Below are 21,906 nucleotides of genomic sequence, written 5' to 3'. Positions count from 1 at the left end.
TTCTAGCGCCGTTAAATCTCCAGGATTAGCAAATATTGCAAGTTGGCTTCATTACTCTCTTCATCCAGGTGGGAGATAACCGGTGTCTGCTGCAGTCTTTGAAAGACTCTCCCTACTTCCAAAACTTCCAGGACAAGGTGAGGTCACTGAAGATGTTTTTTTATATCATATTTAGATAGGAATTATTTTCTATAGACATTGAGGTAAACGTGTTAATATAATATTTCTTTGTCAAGATTTTCCACTATTTGTTTTCTTCAGGTTAGCCTATGGGAAGTCCGACTGTCGGATCTTGATGAATACCTGCAGAGTCTGAATGCTATCCAGAGGAGATGGGTGTATTTAGAGCCTATTTTCGGACGTGGGGCTTTACCTCGGGAAGAAGCACGATTCAAACGTGTGGATGAAGACTTTAGGTGGCGTTTTTTTTTTCGTTTTCAAAGAATAGTGGCTCCATGTAACTCAACATTGTTTATGTGTTCATCAGGTCGATCATGTCAGATATTCAAAGGGACAACAGAGTCATTTCTTTGACGTCTCGATCTGGAATCAGAAACTCTCTTGTCACCATACTGGATCAGCTACAACGCTGTCAGAAGTCACTCAATGAGTTCTTAGAGGTGTGCTCACGTGCTAAACACTCGAACAGGCTCGAAATGACATTTTATGCATTTATTTCCAGGAAAAACGTTCAGCTTTTCCAAGGTTTTATTTTATCGGAGACGATGATCTGTTGGAGATTTTGGGACAGGCCACTAACCCCACGGTCATACAGTCCCATCTGAAAAAGCTTTTTGCAGGTGAGTCATATTTTATTTTTATTTGTATGTTGGTGAAATGATTCAAATCAAAGCAAAAGTGTTTTTTTGGCATGTTCACAGGAATCCACAGTGTTGTGTTTGACGAACAGTGCCAGCGTATTGTTGCCATGCAGTCTTTAGAGGGGGAAGTGGTTCCTCTCCAGAATTTGGTTCGCATTTCCACCAACGTAGAGGTACAGCCTGACTAGCCATTTAAAAAAATGTTGCTTCACCTTTAATTGAACTTTTATTTCTTACAACTTTTGCTAAAATAATGTTTGTTTGGATTGTTAAGGGCTGGTTAAGTGAGCTTTCCTCGGAGATGAAAGCAACACTAAAACAGCTGCTTTATGAATGTGTCATTGCCGGGAAAAAGGGTGGAGTGGATCCTTCATCTTATCCCTCGCAGGTACGCATATCCACTTTTATTTAGGTTCGTTTTCTTTGTTTAATGTCATTTTAATGTGTTAACATGGTCAAAATGTGCTACTATGTGTAGATTTTGTGTCTTGCTGAGCAAATCCAGTTCACTGAGGATGTGGAAAAAGCTTTAAAGCAGCAGAATCTGCAGCAGCTGGAATTGGAGCTAAAGGCCAAACTGGAACATTACACAACAGTCGACACCAGCTCTGATGAGCAAATGAAAGGTATCATTGTGGGATTATCTTGAATTGTTTTATTCTGAATTATAGTTCATTTTATATAAAAGCTAAAAAATGCTGTGAAGCTGAAGGTGAATGTGAACATTCTTGTTGCCAGACAACATTTGTCCTCATATCTAAATGAAATATGTGAGCAGTCAACTGTATTTTATCCTAGATTCTTATTACATTTACAAGATTTGACATTTATGCTTTGTCACATCCTTTCTTGCGTTTTGAATTATTGACCTTTAATAGAATTAAGCGTCCTTCAGGCGAAGTTCATATGAGAAACCCTTGGATCTTCAGGGGATTGTAACCCAATAAAAATTGTACAATGAAAGAAAATCTTCCCTCTAATGTCCTCCCTGGTAGCATTTAATATTCTGCCTTCACACTCTGCCAGACTGACAGTTATAGCCGCCCTGATGCTTTATCTGTTTAAGTTACCTTGTGAACTTGACAACAACCACAGCTTTAAAAGCAGCAACAACAGCTAAAACAATTTAAACAGGGATAATAACAACAATAAAACATAATAAGAAATAATAATAATAATAAAAAACAACAGTGAGGAAGACAGCGGCAGCAAAGAAAACAACTACAAAGATGATAACAACAGCAACAATAACAGTAATAACAACAAAAACAACATCAACTATAAAACAACAAAAGCAATAAATACAACAACAATCAAAACGACAACAATAAAAATGACAGCAGCAACAATAAGAACAACAGTGATAAAAACAACTAAGACAAATTAAAACAACAACGATTAACACAACAACTATAAAAGTGACAACAACAGCAGCAATAATAACAACAATACTAACAAAAATAACTAGAACAATTAAAACAATAATAATGACAACAACAAGCAGCAATAATAACAACAATACTAACAAAAATAACTAGAACAATTAAAACAATAATAATGACAACAACAACAGCAGCAATAATAAGAACAACAGTAACAAAAACAATAACAACCAGCTATAATAATTATAAAATAAAGGGTAATAACAGTGATAATAACAATGAAGTTTTTGTGTGTTATCATATTTCATTCTTTTATTTTGTTCAGATACGACCCAAAAAAAAATCCCATGTTGTGTTTACAACACTGGCAATAAAAGATTCTGATTCTGAAAATGGCACTGATAACAGCATCAACAACAACAATGATAATAATAGCAATAATAATAAAAAGATAATTATGACAATGTGAGTGTAATTACACCACATACTTTAGTAATCACACTATATTTAATTTTTGATCAAACAATCTTCTCAGACAATTTTTATTTTTTCTCTTCTCGTCCAGAATCCGGAATCCTCCAGCTGAAGCTGAAAGCCTTGATCCTGGATATCATCCACAATATCAGCGTGGTGAAGCAGTTGATCCAGGTCGGAGCTGCCAGCTCTGATGCCTGGTTCTGGAAGAAGCAGCTTCGCTTTTACATGGCAGACGACAAAGGCTGCTTCATCCACATGGTCGATGCCCACTTTAACTACACATATGAATACCAGGTTTATACTTTTCATTTTTGACCACATTATGAAATTACGACAAAAAAAGAATTGCCAATTTTGAATAGTAATCTATGACTCATCATAATCAAAAAAATACTTTACAGGGAAACGCAGCTAAGCTTGTGCACACCCCATTAACTGATAAATGCTACCTCACTCTGACCCAAGCCATGAAGATGGGCCTTGGGGGGAACCCCTACGGACCGGCTGGTACAGGCAAGACTGAGTCAGTCAAAGCCTTGGGGGTTCTTTTCGGTCGGCAGGTGCTGGTGTTCAACTGTGATGAGGTAAACAGGAGAGATTTCTAATCTGTTAATGAAAACATGAATTCTGATGGTTGTTCAATTGCGCCATAAATATTGATCTCGAAATGAAAAGCTTTCGTTTTACATCCGTCTTATCTTCCAGGGTATTGATGTGAAATCGATGGGGCGGATCTTTGTGGGATTGGTGAAGTGTGGCGCTTGGGGATGTTTCGACGAGTTCAACCGCCTGGAGGAGGCCGTTCTGTCCGCGGTATCCATGCAGATTCAGGCAATTCAAGACTCTCTGAAGCATCAGAAGAATTATTGTGAGCTGCTCGGGAAGCAGGTGAGCATAGAAACGAATGACAAATGTTCCTATTAAAAAGTATCTTTTTAAATGATGATCATTTATGTTAAAGTATCTTCTGTTCTTCTATTAAGCTTGATTTCTCTGCCAGATGTCGAACACTTTTGTAAAAAATATAAATATCTGTATCACAGTGTGGTAGGCGCAATATTTTTTAACTGACTTTATATTGAATATTTTTTAGACTTTTGTAAAAAAAAGGAATCCATCAATATACAAGTGTTCTATTTTCCATCTGATAAACATTCCCTCCTCAAATGCTTGTCTTTGCTTCTCTCTCCAGGTGGATCTGGACCCAAACTCCGGTGTCTTCATCACCATGAATCCTGCGGGAAAAGGCTACGGGGGCAGACAAAAGCTTCCGGACAACTTGAAGCAACTGTTCAGGCCTGTGGCCATGACTCGGCCGGACAACGAGCTTATCGCCGAAGTCATCCTTTACTCCGAGGGCTTTCAGAACGGAGAAGTGCTGGGACGGAAACTGGTCGCAGTCTTCAACTTAGCGAGGCAAGTTTCTCTTTAGAGGTGAAACTGTGATCAAACGTATTTTCCAGTTTGTTTCAGAATGCTTGGATGCACATGTGAGGCTCCCGCAGCCACGTGTCCTGTGCCAGTCTTATCCGTCTGTTTGAAACCTTTCTCTACCTTCTCTGCACAGAGAGCTTCTGACGCCTCAACAGCATTATGACTGGGGTCTGCGGGCTTTGAAGACTGTGCTCAAGGCTTGTGGCAGTCTCTTGCAGCAGCAGAGGAAAACCAGAGACAAATGTAGGACCCTCGGGCGGTTTTTCTATTTTAGACGTTATACAGATTTATTTGTATTTATTTAATTTGCCACATTTCCAACAAAATATGAAGACAACATAAATGACAGCAAATTTTGAACAGAAATGTATTATTAATGTCTCTTTTTTCCACTTAAAATAATGATAAATCATTATGAATTTAATGCTTATGTCGCATATGATTCTGACTGAAAGTACACATTGTCAAATTAAATGAACATTTTCTCATTTTACAAATGGTTGCATGTTTAATTGTTTTTTATACATGTGTATACATGTATTTTTATAGTAACATAACCGCAAAAAATCTTTAAATGGAAAAGAAAAATGCGATGTAATTAAGTCGAAATATTTGATTGTCACTTTTAACATGCTTGCGTTGACTTAACAGTAGACTATTGAAATCTTTCGGCCAATTGTGACAGATTCTCAAAAAATTACACAAAAGCTGCAAACGGCTAAAAGAAGGCCAAAAACGTTGGAGGAGCTGCAGTGGTGAAAAATATTCTAGGTGGGGCTCTTTGAGCCAGTACATTTATCTTCCTATACCAATAAAGAAAATAGTGGTCTTAGAAAATAAATACTAATTTTATATAGAATTAAACGGCTACCAAGAGAGCTAACCAAACTTACAATTTTGCGCCTTTGCAACTTGAAACTTTCAGTGGGGCTATTTCCAGAGCCCGGAAATCCCAATCAGAGGACGACACCGATTGGTGCGAATATTGCACAATTGATGAATTAAAGTTATTATTAATCGTCATTAGCTGCCAATGTGTTGATTTCTACATAAAAAACAACAATATTGTCTAGCTCTAGAATATTTCGACTGATTTGTCATTGGTTTAGGCAGGAAAATGTACTGGAAATGAGCCCCATCAATGATATTTTTCAGCAGCCACCACTGCTACAGAGCTCTACTTTAGTTTGAAAGCTTTAGCATGTATTAAGCGAACAACCGTGTTCAGCCTTTTCGGCCTTTGCAGAGAAACAAGGTCCAGACACGACACATAGCGGTCATTTTGATCCCAAGAAGACTAACCGAGCTGACTCAAGTGCACTTTATAGATATAGATAAATTTATATGAAGTCTTGAAAGAAAGTCTGTGTTTTTCATATGCAGCAGTCCACGAGAGCAGTCTGGTGGTTCAGGCTCTGCGTCTCAACACAATGTCCAAGCTGACGTTTGCCGATAACTCACGGTTTGACGCCCTGCTCAAAGACGTCTTCTCCGGAGTGAACTTCAGTGACGTGGAGGATGGCGCTCTCACACACGCACTGGAACAAGTCTACAAGGAAGCGCAACTGGAGCTCATCCCCACACAGGCATGTGAATGTGCATCTTGGAACTGAACACATGAACAATGAGTTTATTTCTGCAGCTGAAAAAGGCTCTGGAGCTGAATGAGCAGCTGAGACAGCGCATGGGTGTGGTGGTCGTTGGGCCGAGTGGATCTGGGAAGTCGACACTCTGGAGGATGCTGAGGGCTGCTCTGAACAAGACGGGGAAGACGGTGAGTGATGCGAGAAGTCATTTTTTTGGATCGCTCACAAAAATAAACTCGGCTTCAGGGTGAGTTTTTTTTAATGACATTGTTGTTTTTCCTCAAAGCTCCGGCCATAAATCATGATGATGACTTATTTATATTGATTTAATGTAAGATCAAACCTGCCTGCAAATGCCCCACTAGCCTAAACACCAAATATAACTTGGTTAGAAGTTTAGACATCAGTTTATATAATTTATTTCTTTAAATCAATTAGATTTATTTTACAAATTCAACAACCAACATTGTTTGCTCTTTGAAAGAAGAAAAGAAGAAAAACAAAAGCTTCATGTATTAAAATATTAGTTTGAGTAGTTTTTGTAAACAGAATTTAAGTAAAGTGTAATATTATGCACCTGTGTCGTATTTCATTTCATTTGCAAGAACAGATGGAAGACAAACATTTTTATATTCTTGATTGAGACTTTCGTGTTTGTGTACTTGTTTCTATTATATTGTGATACATTTATTACTGTGTGACGTCATCCTTTTTTATTCTTGTGTGGAGTTCAAGTGGAACACTCTTATGTCATCGTTGCATCGAATCCTGGGCATGTGGCTTGGGGGCCACATGTGGACCATTGACTGTTATTATGATGACACTGTAAGGGCAACTGTAAAATATTGATTTTTTTATTTTGTAAACATTTCTTAAGTTATTATGTTAGTTCTAAACATAATAGTACTTGTTATAATGAAAAAAAACCTAACAAATCCAAAACAGCTTTCATACTGTGTTTTTAATAAAATAAAAGATTGATCCTTAAATAAAAAAATATCTCATTAAGCTTTGTTTAATGACCTCCACCAATGCATATATATTTCTGGAAACCAGGGAGGATGTTCATCATTTGTTTTCGGGAGGTTTCCTTCCTACGATAATGATGTTCTTCATAAGTGCATTTTGACATTCCCAATTCCCAATCCAACATTAATTTTAACAACTTGTATGTCAGGTGAAGCAATACACAATGAATCCCAAAGCGATGCCCAGACAACAGCTGCTGGGACACATCGACATGGACACACGAGAATGGGCGGACGGTGTTTTGACACACAGTGCAAGAAGTGTTGTCAGAGAACCTCAGGGTAAAGACTGGATATGAGTTCATTGTCTCGGTTAGATTTTTTACACTTCTTTGTTGTTTTTTTAATGATGTCTCTGCAGAGGTGAGCTCCTGGATCGTGTGTGATGGTGACATTGATCCCGAGTGGATCGAAAGTCTGAACTCTGTACTTGATGATAATCGGCTGCTAACGATGCCCAGTGGAGAGAGAATCCAGTTTGGACCCAACGTCAACTTCCTGTTTGAAACCCACGACCTCAGCTGTGCCTCACCAGCCACCATATCACGCATGGGCATGATCTTCCTTAGGTGAGTTAGCTTTTTTTTTTCCTTCCCCGTTCATAAGAATTATATTCATTTCACACTATTTCTAGTGATGAGGACATCGACGTGGGTGCGTTGGTGAAGTCATGGCTGTCAAACCAGCCCGATGAGTGTCGGAGTAATTTGGAAAACTGGTTGGGAGATTACTTCAAGAGATCGCTGGATTGGGTTTTTAAGCAGGTGAGCACTTTTGCTTAGTCACTCATTAAATCAAATCCATTCTTAACCGAATCGTTGACTCACAGATTTTGATGAAAATGGACAAAATACTTTGACTGTAATTTCTATGTTGTCAAGGCTTAACAATAACAAAAAACATGGCTGTTCCCCCAGATTGTTGGTTCAAAACAATGTCGATTAATGTTCACGTTGATATTGTGACCTTTTAAGAGTTTAAGGTAAAGAATAAAGATTCTGAATTTAAACAATTATACAGGGACTTGAAGTCTTGAAAGATTAAACTGATGTTGAAGGAAAGGGAATTTGATGGGATTTGATTGTTTGATGAAGATAAAAAAGCAAATTTATAATTGATAGATTGAGCCTCCAAGAATTATGCTACTTAGACATATAAAGGAGGGGTCTTAAACCCAAAGCCCGTTAGCCATTCGCACCCCGTTACAATATTCTATAGCCCTCCATTTCTTATTAATGATTTATTAAGTGCCAGCTGAACAAGGGACTTCATCAACCTTTGTCAGAGGGTTAAGAAATAAAGGTAATTTATACTTATATCTTTGATACACATATTTAAAAAAACATATTTAAAGTAAAATCACACGAAAATCCACAACAATATAAAGAAAAAATGTCAATAAAATTTGGATTAAAAACATGAAGAAAAAGACCCCCTAGTCTGAGGCCAAGTCTTGACAACAATCGACCTCTGGTTGCCCCCCTGACTAGTTGAGTTTGAGATTTTGAACACAAGTTTGACTCTCCTAATCTTAAGTATATAAATAAATGTAAGTGCAGGAATAATGAACACAGAGTCCACATAGTAACAGAATAAACTGTGAAAACAGTAGGTTAAATATATATATATATATATATATATATATATATATATATATATATATATATATTGTTATTGTTATTGTTATTGTTATTGTACTGAAAAAATGGTCTTGAGTATGAGTATGTAATATTTTATTATTTTGGTTTAGTATCTGTTCTCTGAGTTTTTACTTCACCTTCGTTTCTCCAGAATGATTTTGTAGTGGAGACCAGTCTTGTTGGTGCTGTGTTCAACGGCCTGTCGCATCTCAGTCGTGTCAACGAGAGAGGTCAGTTCATCATCGGGCTGCTCCGAGGGTTAGGAGGAAATTTAAGCCTGAAAACACGACAGGAGTTTGCAAAGGAGGTGAGGGCGTAGGGTTTTCACCTTTTCTTTTACTTTCTGAAGATCTCTGAGCTCCACAGAATGTCTCAAACGTGTGTGTGTGTCGGTTACAGTTGCTGAGCTGGGCCAGAGAAAGTCCACCGAACAGCAGAAAGCCATTAGACACGTACTACGATCAGGACAGCGGCTCCCTGGCAGCTTATGTCTTCCAGCGTCCAGAGGGTCTCACGCTGGAGCAGCTTTCTGATTCACAGTCCTTGCCTGTGATCGAGACTCCAGACATGCAGAGGGGTCTGCACTGCTTCTCCTCTTGGCTGACCCCGCAGCACAGGCAGCCCTTTATGGTGGTTGGCCCAGAAGGATGTGGAAAGGGGTAATTACCGGAGTGTGGTCCCACTTAAATACCATTATAATTTCTACCAATTATCAAGTTTTACAGCTAATAAATGTAACTTATTTAATGATAGAAATCATTTTTTGAGAAACTTGCAGTATTTTTCAGACCATAATGCATATAAAAAATGATTTAATTTAAAAAATGAATCTCATTTGACTGTGAACCTCATTATCCGGTGCTCCTTTTTTAGTCCAAAAAATACAGTAATGGACCAATTTCCAAATGTTCTGTGATTATTGCTGAATTGTACTTCTCTAAATCCAATACTTTTAATTTTAGTGTTGAATCCTTTATGAGCTTCTGCTGATTCGGCAATATATCAATAATAATATAAATAGAATAATTATGTTAATACTATAGAACTATTCTATAGTTCAATTACATAATGACAAAAAACAATTACATAATGATTAAAAACAAGAAAATTCAAAACCAGCACAGAAGAATAAAATATAAAGAAAACAGTTGAAACACGGTAGTTAAATAGAGTCAGTCTGTACAAGTGTGTTTTTAAAAAATATATTTAAAAGAAGTCACAGACTGTCTCGGCTGTTCTAAAGTCAAGGTGCCCTGATGGAAGGTCCTCTTTTAATTTTAGCTTTGACTGAACAGCTTCCACAAGGCCAGATTTAAAATTAAAAAGTTAAATTAATCCTCAGATGAGTTTTGGACCAGTTGGAGGTGAGAGAGAGAGATTTGTGAGATGCCAGGCAGGGATTACAGTAGTCCAGGTGTGAGAAGATAAGGGTTTGGGTGAGTTTTTCCGGTTAGTTTATGGAGAACAGGTTTATTTTTTTAATTTTCAAGTTTATTGTTTTAACTGTAGTTATCATTAACAGCATGCTGCTGCGCTACGCCTTCGCTCGGCTGCGCTCCACCCAGGTGGCCGTGGTCCACTGCAGTGCCCAGACCTCATCTCGCCACGTTCTTCAGAAGCTCCAACAGACCTGCATGTTGCTCACTTCAAACACCGGCAGAGTCTTCAGACCCAGAGACTGTGAGAACCTGGTGCTCTACCTGAAGGACATCAACCTGCCCAAGCCAGATAAGTGGGGGACCAGCAACCTCACAGCTTTCCTGCAACAGGTACAGAAAATCGACTGGAAGGGTCACCCTAACTGTAAATGAAATACTTTATGACTCATTTACTATTCACACGCATCCAAGAGCTTAACACTTTCAAACCCCACCTATTGAAATGTGATTTTAATTATTAATTTTAAATTGTTTTTATTCCCGCTTTCATCCCGTGTAAAGCATCTTTGAGTGTCTTGAAAAGAGCCAAATGAATAAATCTGTACTTTAAAATAGAAATAATCTCCTAAAGGGTACCTCTTTTTTTTACAGGTTCAAAAGTGCAATATCTCAAATTATGAAAAATAAAAGCATCCCAGTAATCATCACATTTATGAGTTATATCTGGCAAGTACACAAAACACTAGATTTGAATTGGAGTCAATGGTCAAAGCCTATGGAAATACAGTATATACATGCCATCAGAATATTAAATTTAAGATCTAAATTGTTGAAATTTTTACTTTGGTTTCATTGAAATTGTGTTGTTCTTTAAGCATTGAAGTTATAAAATCCAAAGTGAATTCATTTGTTTTATACACGTATAGCTTGATATTATAATCCTTATAATTCAAAAACCTTTTTTCTGATTCACTTTTTCAATTAAAACTAATTGTGTTTGTGGTATCCCTCCGCCACTGCTCATATGACCCAGAGACAACACAAGGGACAACACAAAATAAATTATTTTTCAGGCCTTCGGGTCACCTTGACCCAGAGACAACTCAATTGTACACTGCAAATAAATAATTCTAAGCAAGTGTGTCATTTTTGTTTTAAGTAAAATCTCATTAGATTTCATTAGTCGCATTAACATCACAAGTCTAGTCTAGAAAATGTCAACACAACTAAAAAAACCCAACAACATTTATATTAAGAAATTTAAATGTCAACATTTTATACATTTAATTCAACCATTAAATATTCTGATGGCACTGATACAGTATATTTCCATAAAACCCTTCAAATAGAGTATTATGACATTTTTAACCGTTAAATAATAATGCAATCCAAATAAATACAATTAAAATGAATGAAGTAAAAAAGGACACTCAAACACAGTAGCAATTAAGTGTACTCTCAATATCCTTGTCAACTATAAACCTTTGTTGTTGTCACAGGTATTAACTTATAAAGGCTTCTACGACGAGAACCTGGAGTGGGTGAGTCTGGAGAACATCCAGGTGGTGGCCTCCATGTCGACCGGTGGAAGAGTTGGGAGTCATGCTCTCACCTCTCGCTTCACATCTATCGTCCGCATCTGCACCATCGAGTGAGTACTTCGGTACCATAAATAGCTGCTTGTGTTTTACGCACGTCTTTGGCGTCCTCACATTTTTGTTTGTCCTTTAGCTACCCTGACAGAGAACAGCTGCAGACGATCTACTCTGCATACTTACAGCCAGTTCTTCAACATAGCCTTGGTAACCAGGCATCGTGGGCCAGCACCGGGAAGACACACCAGCTGGCCGGATCTCTGGTGCAGCTCTATGAACAGGTATTGACACTTTGCAGAAAGAACAGAATCAAGAAAAACAGATGGGACACCATGTTATATTTTGTTGTTACTCTTGCTTGAGGTTACTCTATCTTTAAAAACTGAACGACAGTTTCATGAATATAGCTGTGACTGTCACCTCTTCATGTCCTTTCAGGTGAAAGCCAAGTTCACAGTGGACGACCACAGCCACTATCTCTTCACTCCATGCATCCTCACAGAGTGGGTTGTCAGCCTGCTGCGATATGACCTCACTGCAGGTACTTCAATGATGTTACAAACATCTTTTCTTTTTTTTATGTAAACTGCATTTTTAAGAGTTCCTTATATAACTTCCTTTGTCTCTAACATTAACTTTTTTATATCATGATCCTTTGACATTGTGTCAGTTCTGAAATACTGTAAGAAAAATAAACTATATTATCATGATTTCTTGTACCATAACCTGACAAAGTCGACAGTATAATATGGCAATGATAATTATAAATACCAGACCATCACCGTTATTGTTATTATGTGTGCAGGATTTTACATGTTACATTTTATCAATGTTACCTTTTCTTCACTAATTTCTTTATTCCTCTTTTTTGCTGCTTCCTTATTTTCTGGTATGTATCTTCTCTTGTCCAATGCATTCTAATGGTTTGAGTCGCAATCGTCAGCAAAAACAACCGTAAAAATACCTCACCTTCACTCCTTTAGTGAAAATATATTGACATCACGTTCATTCATTTTACACCCCATTAGCTCAGAAAGAAATTAGATTCATGTATTTATTCATTTTTGTCCTTTATTCTGGTTTCAATTGTTCTTTTCTCCCTATAGCTCAATCCAACGTGACAGACAGTGTGTTGGAGGTGGTCGCATATGAAGCAAGGAGGCTCTTTAGAGACAGACTAGTTTCAACCAAAGATCTTCACACGTTCGACAACATTCTATCGTCCATCATTCGAGGGGACTGGGCCTCTGATGTTCTAGACAACATGACTGGTATAAAATATCTACTCCCTTTACAACTTTAAAAATACCAAACGCAGATATATTTTCTTGTATAATTCCTTCATGTTTTCAATTATAAACATCATTTCACTGTTTGCAGATGGTTTCTACGTGACATGGGGATCCTCTGATTCCAAAGTCATGGCTCCAGGCCAATCCTTGCCGCCACATGGCAAACAACTCGGGCGCTTGTCCTCCACTGACCTCAAACAAGTCATTGAGAAGGTACAAACTAATCCCTTTACAACTCCTGTACAGGTTGTCTGGGTTTGTGTTAATCATATCATTGTTAGAATACATATAAAAATAGCTGTATAGCGTTTGGAGAAAATGTTCTTATCCAAGAACATAAAATATGTATGAATACCTATATTTATATATATTTATCTTTTTAATCGATTTTCCAAAAATTAAAAGTAAAGTGAAATACAAAGATACATTTTAGATGTTATTGAGGCCTTATTAACCCATAACTACCCTTAAAAAGTACTTTTTACTTAGTAAGTACACACAGATCTTAAACATTCCTTGAATAAATGAGAAATACACTGTTGTTCTGTGTAAAAATTGTATCATGGCTTTATATCTGTTTAGCACAATCTTTTTGGAGTAGCCTTGCTGAGTAGCCATCATTGTTTTTTTCTTTGTTTTTATCTTTGGTTTATTGCAATTTAACCCAAGATTTAGTAAGTCCCTCATCATGAAAATGTATATGTATATATAAGTTATTACATTTAAAGTTACTCCTAATCTCAAATCTTGAGACTTCAAGTATTAATGACGCCCGATGACAAACCTTGATGCTTGACCAATTACAGCTGAGTGGGTGTGGTTATGGTAAACAAGATTTAATCTTGAGGAAAACCACAATTTTGAATGTAATTATTTCAATGAAAAGAGAGTTTTGTACAAACAGACACATACTGAGGGTCAAGATCTATTTAAGAGACACTTAAATCAACACATTAGGTAAACTTTAATCAATATACATTCATTAAATAAATGAATCTGAGACCATAAAGTGACAAATCAGTGGAATCTACTAAATAAAATCATGTGACCTGCCTATCACAAATAAAAGTGGAGATTTGCTCGAGCAATTTTGACCCTGGCTAGCTGGGTCAAGCAGCAGACAATGAGCGAATGATTGCATCCCTGCCCTGGAGTGTGTATTTATTGTGTCTCTCGTGCCCCCAGGGTGTCGTGCTGTACGGCCGTGATAACAGGGAGCTGGATCTCCTCCTCTTCTGGGAAGTGTATGACTTTGTGACCAGGGTGGACCGTGTCCTGAGCCGACCTGGCGGCTCTCTGCTCCTGGCAGGACGCAGCGGCGTCGGGCGCCACACGGCCACGTGTCTCGTGTCTCATATGCATGGCTACTCGCTCTTCACTCCCAAAGTCTCCCGTGGTTATTCTCTCAAGCATTTTAGCAACGACCTGAAGGCAGTAAGTGCATCAACGTCTCCTCACAGAGCCAATTCATCAAATTGCACTGCAATTCAGAGCAATTTTATCTACCAGCACACGCTATTTTTCTTGGATTGAGTTCTTCAGCGAAGTCTGTTTTGTCTTCGTAGGTGATGCAAATGGCAGGGATTGAAGGCCAACAGGTCGTTTTGTTACTGGAGGACTATCAGTTCAATCATGATGCTTTCTTGGAGATGGTGAACAGTCTGCTGTCGTCTGGTGTGTTCTGAAAAAATACTTAAAGCAGCTTTAATGTGGTTATTCCACTGCTCTGATTTCTTACATCTGCCTTTCATTATCGTCGTCCTTGTTTTGTCACAGGTGAGGTTCCTGGTCTGTACACGCCAGAGGAGCTGGACCCGCTCCTGTCTCCGCTCAAAGATGCTGCTTCTCAGGACGGCTTCACTGGACCGCTTTACAACTACTTCTCCCACAGTCAGTACATTTGCTTCTGTTTAACTCAGCGTTCCATTTTAATACACTTCAACCAAATGATGTTGTCTTCTGATGTCTTGGTTGCCAACAGTATGGAAGTTAATTGTTGTCATCATAATATTAAATATTTAAATTTAACATCTCAAATGTTGAAACTTAATTCTGTTTTTACTTTCTATATTATATATAAATAATTGACATTATTTACACATATAGTTTGATATTCAGTATTTTCTGGCACTATTATACCAAAGATCTATATTGAAAATAATAAGCCATGAATTAAAACACAAAAATATATTTGATTTATTGGAATTAGAATGTCAAACTCTGTGAAAAAAAAAAAAAATAATAATTTTAATAACTCGGGGTCAAGTTGACCCGAAAACAAATGTTTTTGTGGTATTCCTTGTGTCTCTGGGTCAAGGTGAATGACTTCCACCACTGTAAATGAATTTATGGAAGCCGGGGAGGTTGTTCACCTTGACCCAGAAGCAAGACGAGGGATACAACAAACACATTTTGGGGTATCTGGGTAACCTTGACCCTGAGACAACTCAAAAGTTTACCCAGTTATTTGAACAAAACAAACTGAACCTTTAATACACAAATTATTGAATTCAATAATAAACCTAATTAAATTAACCTAATTAAATAAACCTTTATTACTCCAATGACAATTACCAAAAGAACAAAAATGTAAACTTGAATCATGTTTTAATGCCACAGCTTTTGCGATGACCACCAAAGCATGACATTAAAATGTACATGTCGAGAGAAAATGAACTACACCTCTACAAACTTTTGTTTTTTGTCTTCCAAAAAAAATAACTCTTCACTAATTCCCCTTGTTTTTACTCCTCAACAAAATAATGTGTGTGTATTTCAAAAACCAATTAGGAATACAACAAAACCTCCACATCGTCCTGATCATGGACTGCTCCAACTCCAACTTCACGATAAACTGTGAGAGCAACCCGGCGTTTTACCGCAAGTGTTCTGTCCAGTGGATGGAGGGATGGTCTGACAGCAGCATGAAGAAGGTAACCAAACTAGTTTTGTAATTTGCTTCATATCACCAGATGTCTTTTTAAAAATGTGATGAAAATATGTTTTAATAGATTCCTGAAATATTGCTGGCGAAGATGGAAGATGGACCAGAGAATCTTGAACAGGCGCAGAAAAGGAAAAGTTCAGGTGATGGCAAACTAACTAGATGGATCGTTTTGTCCATTAAAATGAAAGCTGGAGAGACTATCAGAGACCCTATCAGCTCAGGGGTTACATCAGTGATCTGATCCAGCCTTACACCCCAGCTCGGGCTCTGATGTCTGTGGATCAAAATCTCCTGACGGTTCAGCGCACACACTACCGGACCAGAGGAGAGAAATCCTTACAGGCTATTGCTCCTAAGCTTTGAAATGATCTTCATCTCCCCCTGTTGGATGGATCTACTGACTCCTTCAAGAAACATCTTAAGACATTCCTATTTGTGCAGGCTTTTCCCTGATTTTCTGGAACTCCTATATCCTCTGCTTATGTGTCCTGGCCTTTTAAAGTATATATTTTGTATTTTGTATATATACTGTGCATTGTTTTTGATTGTTCAAGAGCTTTGTTACCCTGGTCTAGAAAGGCACTTTACAAATCACCATTACTTACTTACTTACTTACTTACTTACTTACTTACTTACTTACTTACTTACTTACTTATTTATGTATTTATTTGATTGCTTTACATGTATTTATGGATGTTTGTATGGATGGATGTGTTATTGCTGCTGGACAACAAAATATCTCCTTCAGGGATCAATAAAGTATCTATCTATGAATCATCTTCATGTTTTGACTGACAATCTCATCCCAATCTCATCTCAACAGGTTCTGGAAATGGAGATATTTGCCAGTTGTTCCTGAAGGTTCATGACTCTTGCAGGGATCAGGGTGCAACACCGAGTCAATACATGGCCTTCCTGAAGGTTTACATCGCCATCTATAGCCGGAAACAGCACCAGCTCACGACAGGACTCCAGCATCTTCAGGTGGAACCAGTGAAGAGCCAATCACTTTCACGTTTCACTACGTTCCTGACATGTTACCTGGTCCACAGGCAGGCGTCTCTAAACTGAATGAAGCCAAAGCTTTAGTTGATGAGCTGCAGCAACGCGCTGCAGAGCAGAGAGCACTTCTGAAGACGAAACAACAGGAGGCAGATTCTGCCCTGCAAGAAATCACCACCTCGATGCAGGTTTGTTTAACATATACGTCCTGAGAAGTCTCCCATTTTTAACTGTAACTTTCTCTTTAAATATTTGTGTCTATTTGGCTGGTACATGAGCTTGTAGTACAATTCCATGTCTCACTAAAAAACTTCAGATTAATAGGTTTTTATATTGTTGATATTATAATAAAGCAACTCCTTTGTAGATGTTTTTGTCCAAATAGGTATTACTGCTTTTTCTGAATTTTCCAGAACACTAGTGATCAGAAGACAGAGATGGAAAAGATCAAAGAAAAGATGGCTGTAGAAGTTTCCAAGATTGGAGAAAGAAAAGCTAAAATTGAAGACGAACTCAGAGAAGTGCAGGTATTTGTATGTTTATTTGTTTCAATGTCATCTTGTGCTTCACGTCAGGTTCAAAACATTTTCAAGTTTATAAACAGTCGTGCACACTTTTGTTTTGTTGGTCTAGGTTTTCTTCTTCTGTGTGCCCTTGTTCCAATGTTTATTGTTGTTGATATATTAATTATTATTTTATTTATTATTGTGTTATTTTTGTTCTTATTTATTGTTATTGTATTGTTATTATTATTATGTAGTATTATGTTTGTTATTATTTTAAATATGTGTATTTATGTTTCATTTTTTTTTTTAATGAACTGCTGTCAAGACTTAAATTCCCCTAATGTGGGAAGAAAAAGTTTTTTCTTATCTTATCTTAAATGCACAATTGTACAATTAAAAATGTTCTGCTCTAGTCAACCAATTTTTTTACTTTAATCAAAGAAATTTCAGTTGATCAAACAAGATATATAAATGAAAAGAGGCAGAAATAAGAACAGTTATTATTATTTCTGCTGCTTATTCATACTTTTCTTTTTCACTGAACAGAACATGTATTATTTTAATAATAATATTTAATTTAATTTTGTTTGACATAATGATTTTTCTATTTATGTATGATCATTTGTGTGTCATGTCTTAATCATTCATACTTGATTTCACTTTTCCCAAATTTTACCCCTATTTAGACATGCTCATCATAGTAGTTTAACCCTTGTGTTATCTCTGGGTCAAGGTGACCAAAAGACCAGAAAACGAATGTGTTTCAGGTATCCCTTGTGTTGTCTCTGGGTCAAGGTGAACGACCTCCACCACTGGATATGTATATTTATGTGAGCCGTCACCTTGACACTGAGATGACACAAGGGTTAAACATGTAGTCGAAGGAAATTCCTTCCGTTGGTGATGCCTCAGATGGGATTTCAAAGTTTTTACATATACGATTATTTCATTTGACATGTAATGAAAAGTATTTATCGATCAAATCACTTGTATTTAACTTACAAGTTTAATATCTTCTTTCCCGTCTTTTCTTACCTGCTTCTCGCCTCTTTTTCCTGTCAGCCGTTGGTTGATGAAGCGAAGAGCGCAGTGGGGAACATCAAGCCTGAAGCCCTGTCTGAAATCCGCTCCCTCCGCATGCCTCCCGATGTCATCAGAGATATTCTGGAGGGCGTGATAAGACTGATGGGAATCTTTGACACATCCTGGGTCAGCATGAAGAGGTGTGAAGATGATGGAAAATCACCAGGCAGACACCTATAGCACGAGTAGTAAACTTATTTGGTTCATCTCTCCCTTGTAAGCTTCCTGGCGAAACGTGGTGTCAGGGAAGACATAGCAACTTTTGAGGCTAGAAACATCACGCCTGAGATCCGCCAGAGTGTGGAAGAGCTTCTCAACAAGAACAAGGCATCTTTTGACGCCAAGGTACAATCAATAGGATTTTCAGTGTCAAACAATCAGAGTAATATTCACTGCTTACTTTTTGTTGTCAGAATGCAAAACGTGCGAGTGCAGCAGCTGCTCCTCTCGCCGTGTGGGTCAAAGCCAATGTCCAGTATTCCCATGTGTTGGAGCGGATTGAACCTCTGGAAAAAGAGCAGGCGGGACTTATGGAGTAAGATTTCTTTCTAAATTACAAAAGTATGATTAACCACTGTTTTATGAAAAGTTAAAAGCCATACCTATTTAAATTTTTGATTTAGTAACTGATTTTTGTAATGTAAATTAATTTTGTATCATAGCAAAAAGAAGAATTAATACAATTAAAAAGATTTAGATTTAAAAAAAAAGGAAAGAAATTAGGTGTGAAAGATGAGCCCCAATTGTAGTTTTTGTTTGACCTAAAATAAATAGGATAAGTTAAAGGAAAATTTATAAAAGCTTAAATGAATTTGACATAAACAAAATAAATATATAAAAAATAAATCATAATAATAATTTAATTCACAAGAGCTTCACAACAAGAAGGTTTCAGCTTAACGCAAATTACAACCTTTCACTGGAGTTCATATGTTCTTCATCGGTTTACTCTGAGCACTCCAGTTTCCTCCCACAGTCCAAAAACATTCAGAAGTTCCTTGTCTGTATGTGAGAGTGTGTGTTAATGGTTGTGTGTATCTGCTGTGTGTTCTGCGTCAGACTGACGGCCTTTTGAGGGTCCCCCCGCCTCTCGCCCAAACTAGCTGGGACAGTTTTCACCCCCTCGCAAAAATAATGAAAAGAACAGTTTTATTTTTGGCAAAAGAAGAAAATCGAATTACAATAAACTTAACAACTTCTTTGACGTTGATGTATTCATGTGTTCACAGGAATCTCCGGAAAACCGAAAACCGGAAGAATAAACTTGAGGACCAACTCAACTCCGTCGGAGCAAAAGTAAACGAGTTAAAAGAGAAGTATGCATCCCTTCACATATTTTTTTAATGCATTTAAATGTGCTTTAAGAGTTTCTGAACATTAGTTTGGAACGCTTCTGGTGCTAATCTTACAGTCTGACTTCAGGTTTCAGTGTCACACTGCCGAGGCGGCGAAGTTGGAGGCTGAAGTTAACAAGGCTCAGGAAACGATCACGGCAGCCCAGCAGCTTCTGTCCCAGCTCGACGGGGAACACACACGCTGGAACTCTCAGGTACAGATGATGAGTTAAAAGCTCAACACGTTTACTTAAATCAAGGTTACGCCACACCGTGCGGTTGTGTATCTGCAACCGTGGGACGAGGAGATAAATCATAGAGTCTCGGGGCCCCTCTGGCTGTTTTTACTCTTTCTCTCTAGCATCTGTCTCTATCTTAATTAAAACACTCAATCTTCCTCCGACACCCTCGCACCCTCGGCCTCCCTCAAGACCCAAAGCAAAGAAGTAGTCACTGTCTACTCATGCATTTTCATACAGTCTGACACAGGCACACATACTCTTCAACTCTCTGCAGCATTTAAATGAATTCATTTACCTGGAAAAGCTGTTCATAAAAAATACACTCATTTTTTGTTTGTCCTTATTTATTATTTTTGCTGTACTTGATTCCCCTGGGTAAAATCCTTCAGAGATTTCCTGATGTTTCTTACAACATTTTTGCTGATGACATCCAGCTCTACTGCTCTTTTGAGCCAAGTGAGCCCCAGAGGCTGAACATCTTAGACAATTATTTTGCTATAAAACAAACAATGGCTGATTGAAAACACTTTGCAGCTAAATGTGTACAAAACTGAAACTCTGGTTATTGCTCCTGATGATAAGGTTCCAAGGTTGAGTCAGTACTCTAGTTCAACACTGCAGAAAACTGACCAGAAACTGTTTCCTTCAGCTGAGAAAAAACTCTAAACTTAGGAAAATGTTGTCACAACATGATCTGGCGCTTATAATCCATGCGTTTGTGTCTTCTCGTTTAGACTATTGTAACAGTTTATTTTCGTGTCTAAACAAGAAGGATCTGTCTCGCCTGCAGTTAATACAAAACTCTGCAGCGAGAATTCTAAGTCGCTCTAGTAGAAGAACTCACATTTCCCAGATCCTTAAAACTCTTCACTGGCTGCCAGTTTCTTTCAAGATCAATTTAAAAATTCTGGTTCTTACTTTCAGAGCTATTCATGGTCAGGCTCCTCCTTACATCAGTGATCTGATCCAGCCTTACACCCCAGCTCGGGCTCTTAGATCTGTGGATCAGAATCTACTGATGGTTCCTGAACACGATTCTGGACCAATGGAGAGGAATCCTTCCAGGCTGTTGCTCCTAAGCTTTTGAACGATCTTCCTCTCCCTCTATGTTAGATGGATCTACTGACTCCTTCAAGAAACATCTTAAGACATTTTTATTTGTACACATTTACATTTATTTATTTCAGGCTTTTCCCTGACTTTCTGGGACTCCTGTGTTTATCTTATGTTGTCTTGTATATATTTTATCTGTGTACTGTTTTTGATTGTTAAAGCGCTTTACAAATAATAATTACTTACTTACTTACTGGATATTCATTTACATGAAGAATATACTGGAGTGCACATGTATTGACTTTCTTCTCTTTCTATCTCTCTTTCTCCTTTTTTTTTAGATGTCTGAGATCAAGAATGAATTGGATACGTTGCCTCTGAGAGCGATGTTGTCAGCAGCCTTCATTACGTACCTGTCATCTGCTCCAGAAGATCGGAGGAAGCAATGTCTGGAGACGTGGATGGCTCAGTCCGGCTTGCAAAGTAAAGTCACTCCTCAGTGGTCTTCGCATTTCTCTGCCTTTTCTCATCGCTGAATTTCAAATAATCAACTTTTGTGTCACAGAATTTGACTTGAGGTCCTTCTTGAGTTCGGAGAGTGAGCAGCTGATCTGGAAGAGTCAGGGTCTGCCCTCCGATGAGCTGTCGATGGAGAACGCTCTGGTTATACTTCAAGTATGAAACAATGATTTTTCATTGTATATACAAATATTTGTTAAGTCACACATTTATTGTCCCTTTATATCCTCATTTCTGTTTGTGGTGTGTGTGTTTTATTTTAAAAATCTATTCAAGTACATTAATGCCATCAAATGGTTGAATTTATAATTTCAGATGTTCAAACTCTGATTTTCTTTTATTGAAACTTTGTGTTTTTTTAAACATTGAGTGACATTTTTAAATAATTTAAAGCAATTCTTTTTATATTTAAAGGTTTGTTTTATAATTGTATTTACAAACTGAATAAGTTAATATAGAATTTACATATAGAGTTTGTTATTCTAATTACAATCATTAAATAAATGACAATAAAAAAACAATACATTTTCTTAATGTTATATTTTTTAATTGGTAGCCTTTTGAATATAACAAAGTAATTTAATA

At 37.5% G+C, this 21,906-nt stretch overlaps 1 protein-coding gene across 1 annotated transcript in view; it reads left to right on the top strand.

Moving 5' to 3' along the window:
• Positions 1 to 21,906, top strand: part of dync2h1 (dynein cytoplasmic 2 heavy chain 1) — a 77,029-nt gene that overhangs the window by 11,746 nt on the left and 43,377 nt on the right. Inside the window, exons 29-68 of the mRNA XM_087796453.1 lie at positions 69 to 137; positions 262 to 416; positions 488 to 620; positions 683 to 800; positions 882 to 994; positions 1,096 to 1,209; positions 1,300 to 1,447; positions 2,769 to 2,974; positions 3,082 to 3,264; positions 3,386 to 3,568; positions 3,873 to 4,100; positions 4,252 to 4,357; positions 5,498 to 5,700; positions 5,757 to 5,888; positions 6,878 to 7,010; positions 7,090 to 7,297; positions 7,363 to 7,492; positions 8,520 to 8,675; positions 8,768 to 9,027; positions 9,891 to 10,137; positions 11,247 to 11,398; positions 11,479 to 11,623; positions 11,781 to 11,883; positions 12,449 to 12,613; positions 12,723 to 12,847; positions 13,820 to 14,068; positions 14,200 to 14,308; positions 14,411 to 14,524; positions 15,425 to 15,567; positions 15,646 to 15,721; positions 16,406 to 16,566; positions 16,635 to 16,772; positions 16,998 to 17,111; positions 18,153 to 18,313; positions 18,395 to 18,518; positions 18,587 to 18,708; positions 19,403 to 19,489; positions 19,596 to 19,722; positions 21,144 to 21,285; positions 21,368 to 21,477. Of these exons, the coding sequence (XP_087652579.1) occupies positions 69 to 137; positions 262 to 416; positions 488 to 620; positions 683 to 800; positions 882 to 994; positions 1,096 to 1,209; positions 1,300 to 1,447; positions 2,769 to 2,974; positions 3,082 to 3,264; positions 3,386 to 3,568; positions 3,873 to 4,100; positions 4,252 to 4,357; positions 5,498 to 5,700; positions 5,757 to 5,888; positions 6,878 to 7,010; positions 7,090 to 7,297; positions 7,363 to 7,492; positions 8,520 to 8,675; positions 8,768 to 9,027; positions 9,891 to 10,137; positions 11,247 to 11,398; positions 11,479 to 11,623; positions 11,781 to 11,883; positions 12,449 to 12,613; positions 12,723 to 12,847; positions 13,820 to 14,068; positions 14,200 to 14,308; positions 14,411 to 14,524; positions 15,425 to 15,567; positions 15,646 to 15,721; positions 16,406 to 16,566; positions 16,635 to 16,772; positions 16,998 to 17,111; positions 18,153 to 18,313; positions 18,395 to 18,518; positions 18,587 to 18,708; positions 19,403 to 19,489; positions 19,596 to 19,722; positions 21,144 to 21,285; positions 21,368 to 21,477 (5,892 nt within the window). The remainder of the gene's footprint in view (positions 1 to 68; positions 138 to 261; positions 417 to 487; positions 621 to 682; positions 801 to 881; positions 995 to 1,095; positions 1,210 to 1,299; positions 1,448 to 2,768; positions 2,975 to 3,081; positions 3,265 to 3,385; positions 3,569 to 3,872; positions 4,101 to 4,251; positions 4,358 to 5,497; positions 5,701 to 5,756; positions 5,889 to 6,877; positions 7,011 to 7,089; positions 7,298 to 7,362; positions 7,493 to 8,519; positions 8,676 to 8,767; positions 9,028 to 9,890; positions 10,138 to 11,246; positions 11,399 to 11,478; positions 11,624 to 11,780; positions 11,884 to 12,448; positions 12,614 to 12,722; positions 12,848 to 13,819; positions 14,069 to 14,199; positions 14,309 to 14,410; positions 14,525 to 15,424; positions 15,568 to 15,645; positions 15,722 to 16,405; positions 16,567 to 16,634; positions 16,773 to 16,997; positions 17,112 to 18,152; positions 18,314 to 18,394; positions 18,519 to 18,586; positions 18,709 to 19,402; positions 19,490 to 19,595; positions 19,723 to 21,143; positions 21,286 to 21,367; positions 21,478 to 21,906) is intronic.

Source organism: Callionymus lyra, chromosome 7 (genome assembly GCF_982586985.1).
Source record: "Callionymus lyra chromosome 7, fCalLyr1.hap1.1, whole genome shotgun sequence".
Lineage (NCBI taxonomy): Eukaryota > Metazoa > Chordata > Actinopteri > Syngnathiformes > Callionymidae > Callionymus > Callionymus lyra.
The sequence above is the reverse complement of the archived record's forward strand: the minus strand, read 5'-3'. Positions and strand labels throughout refer to the sequence as shown.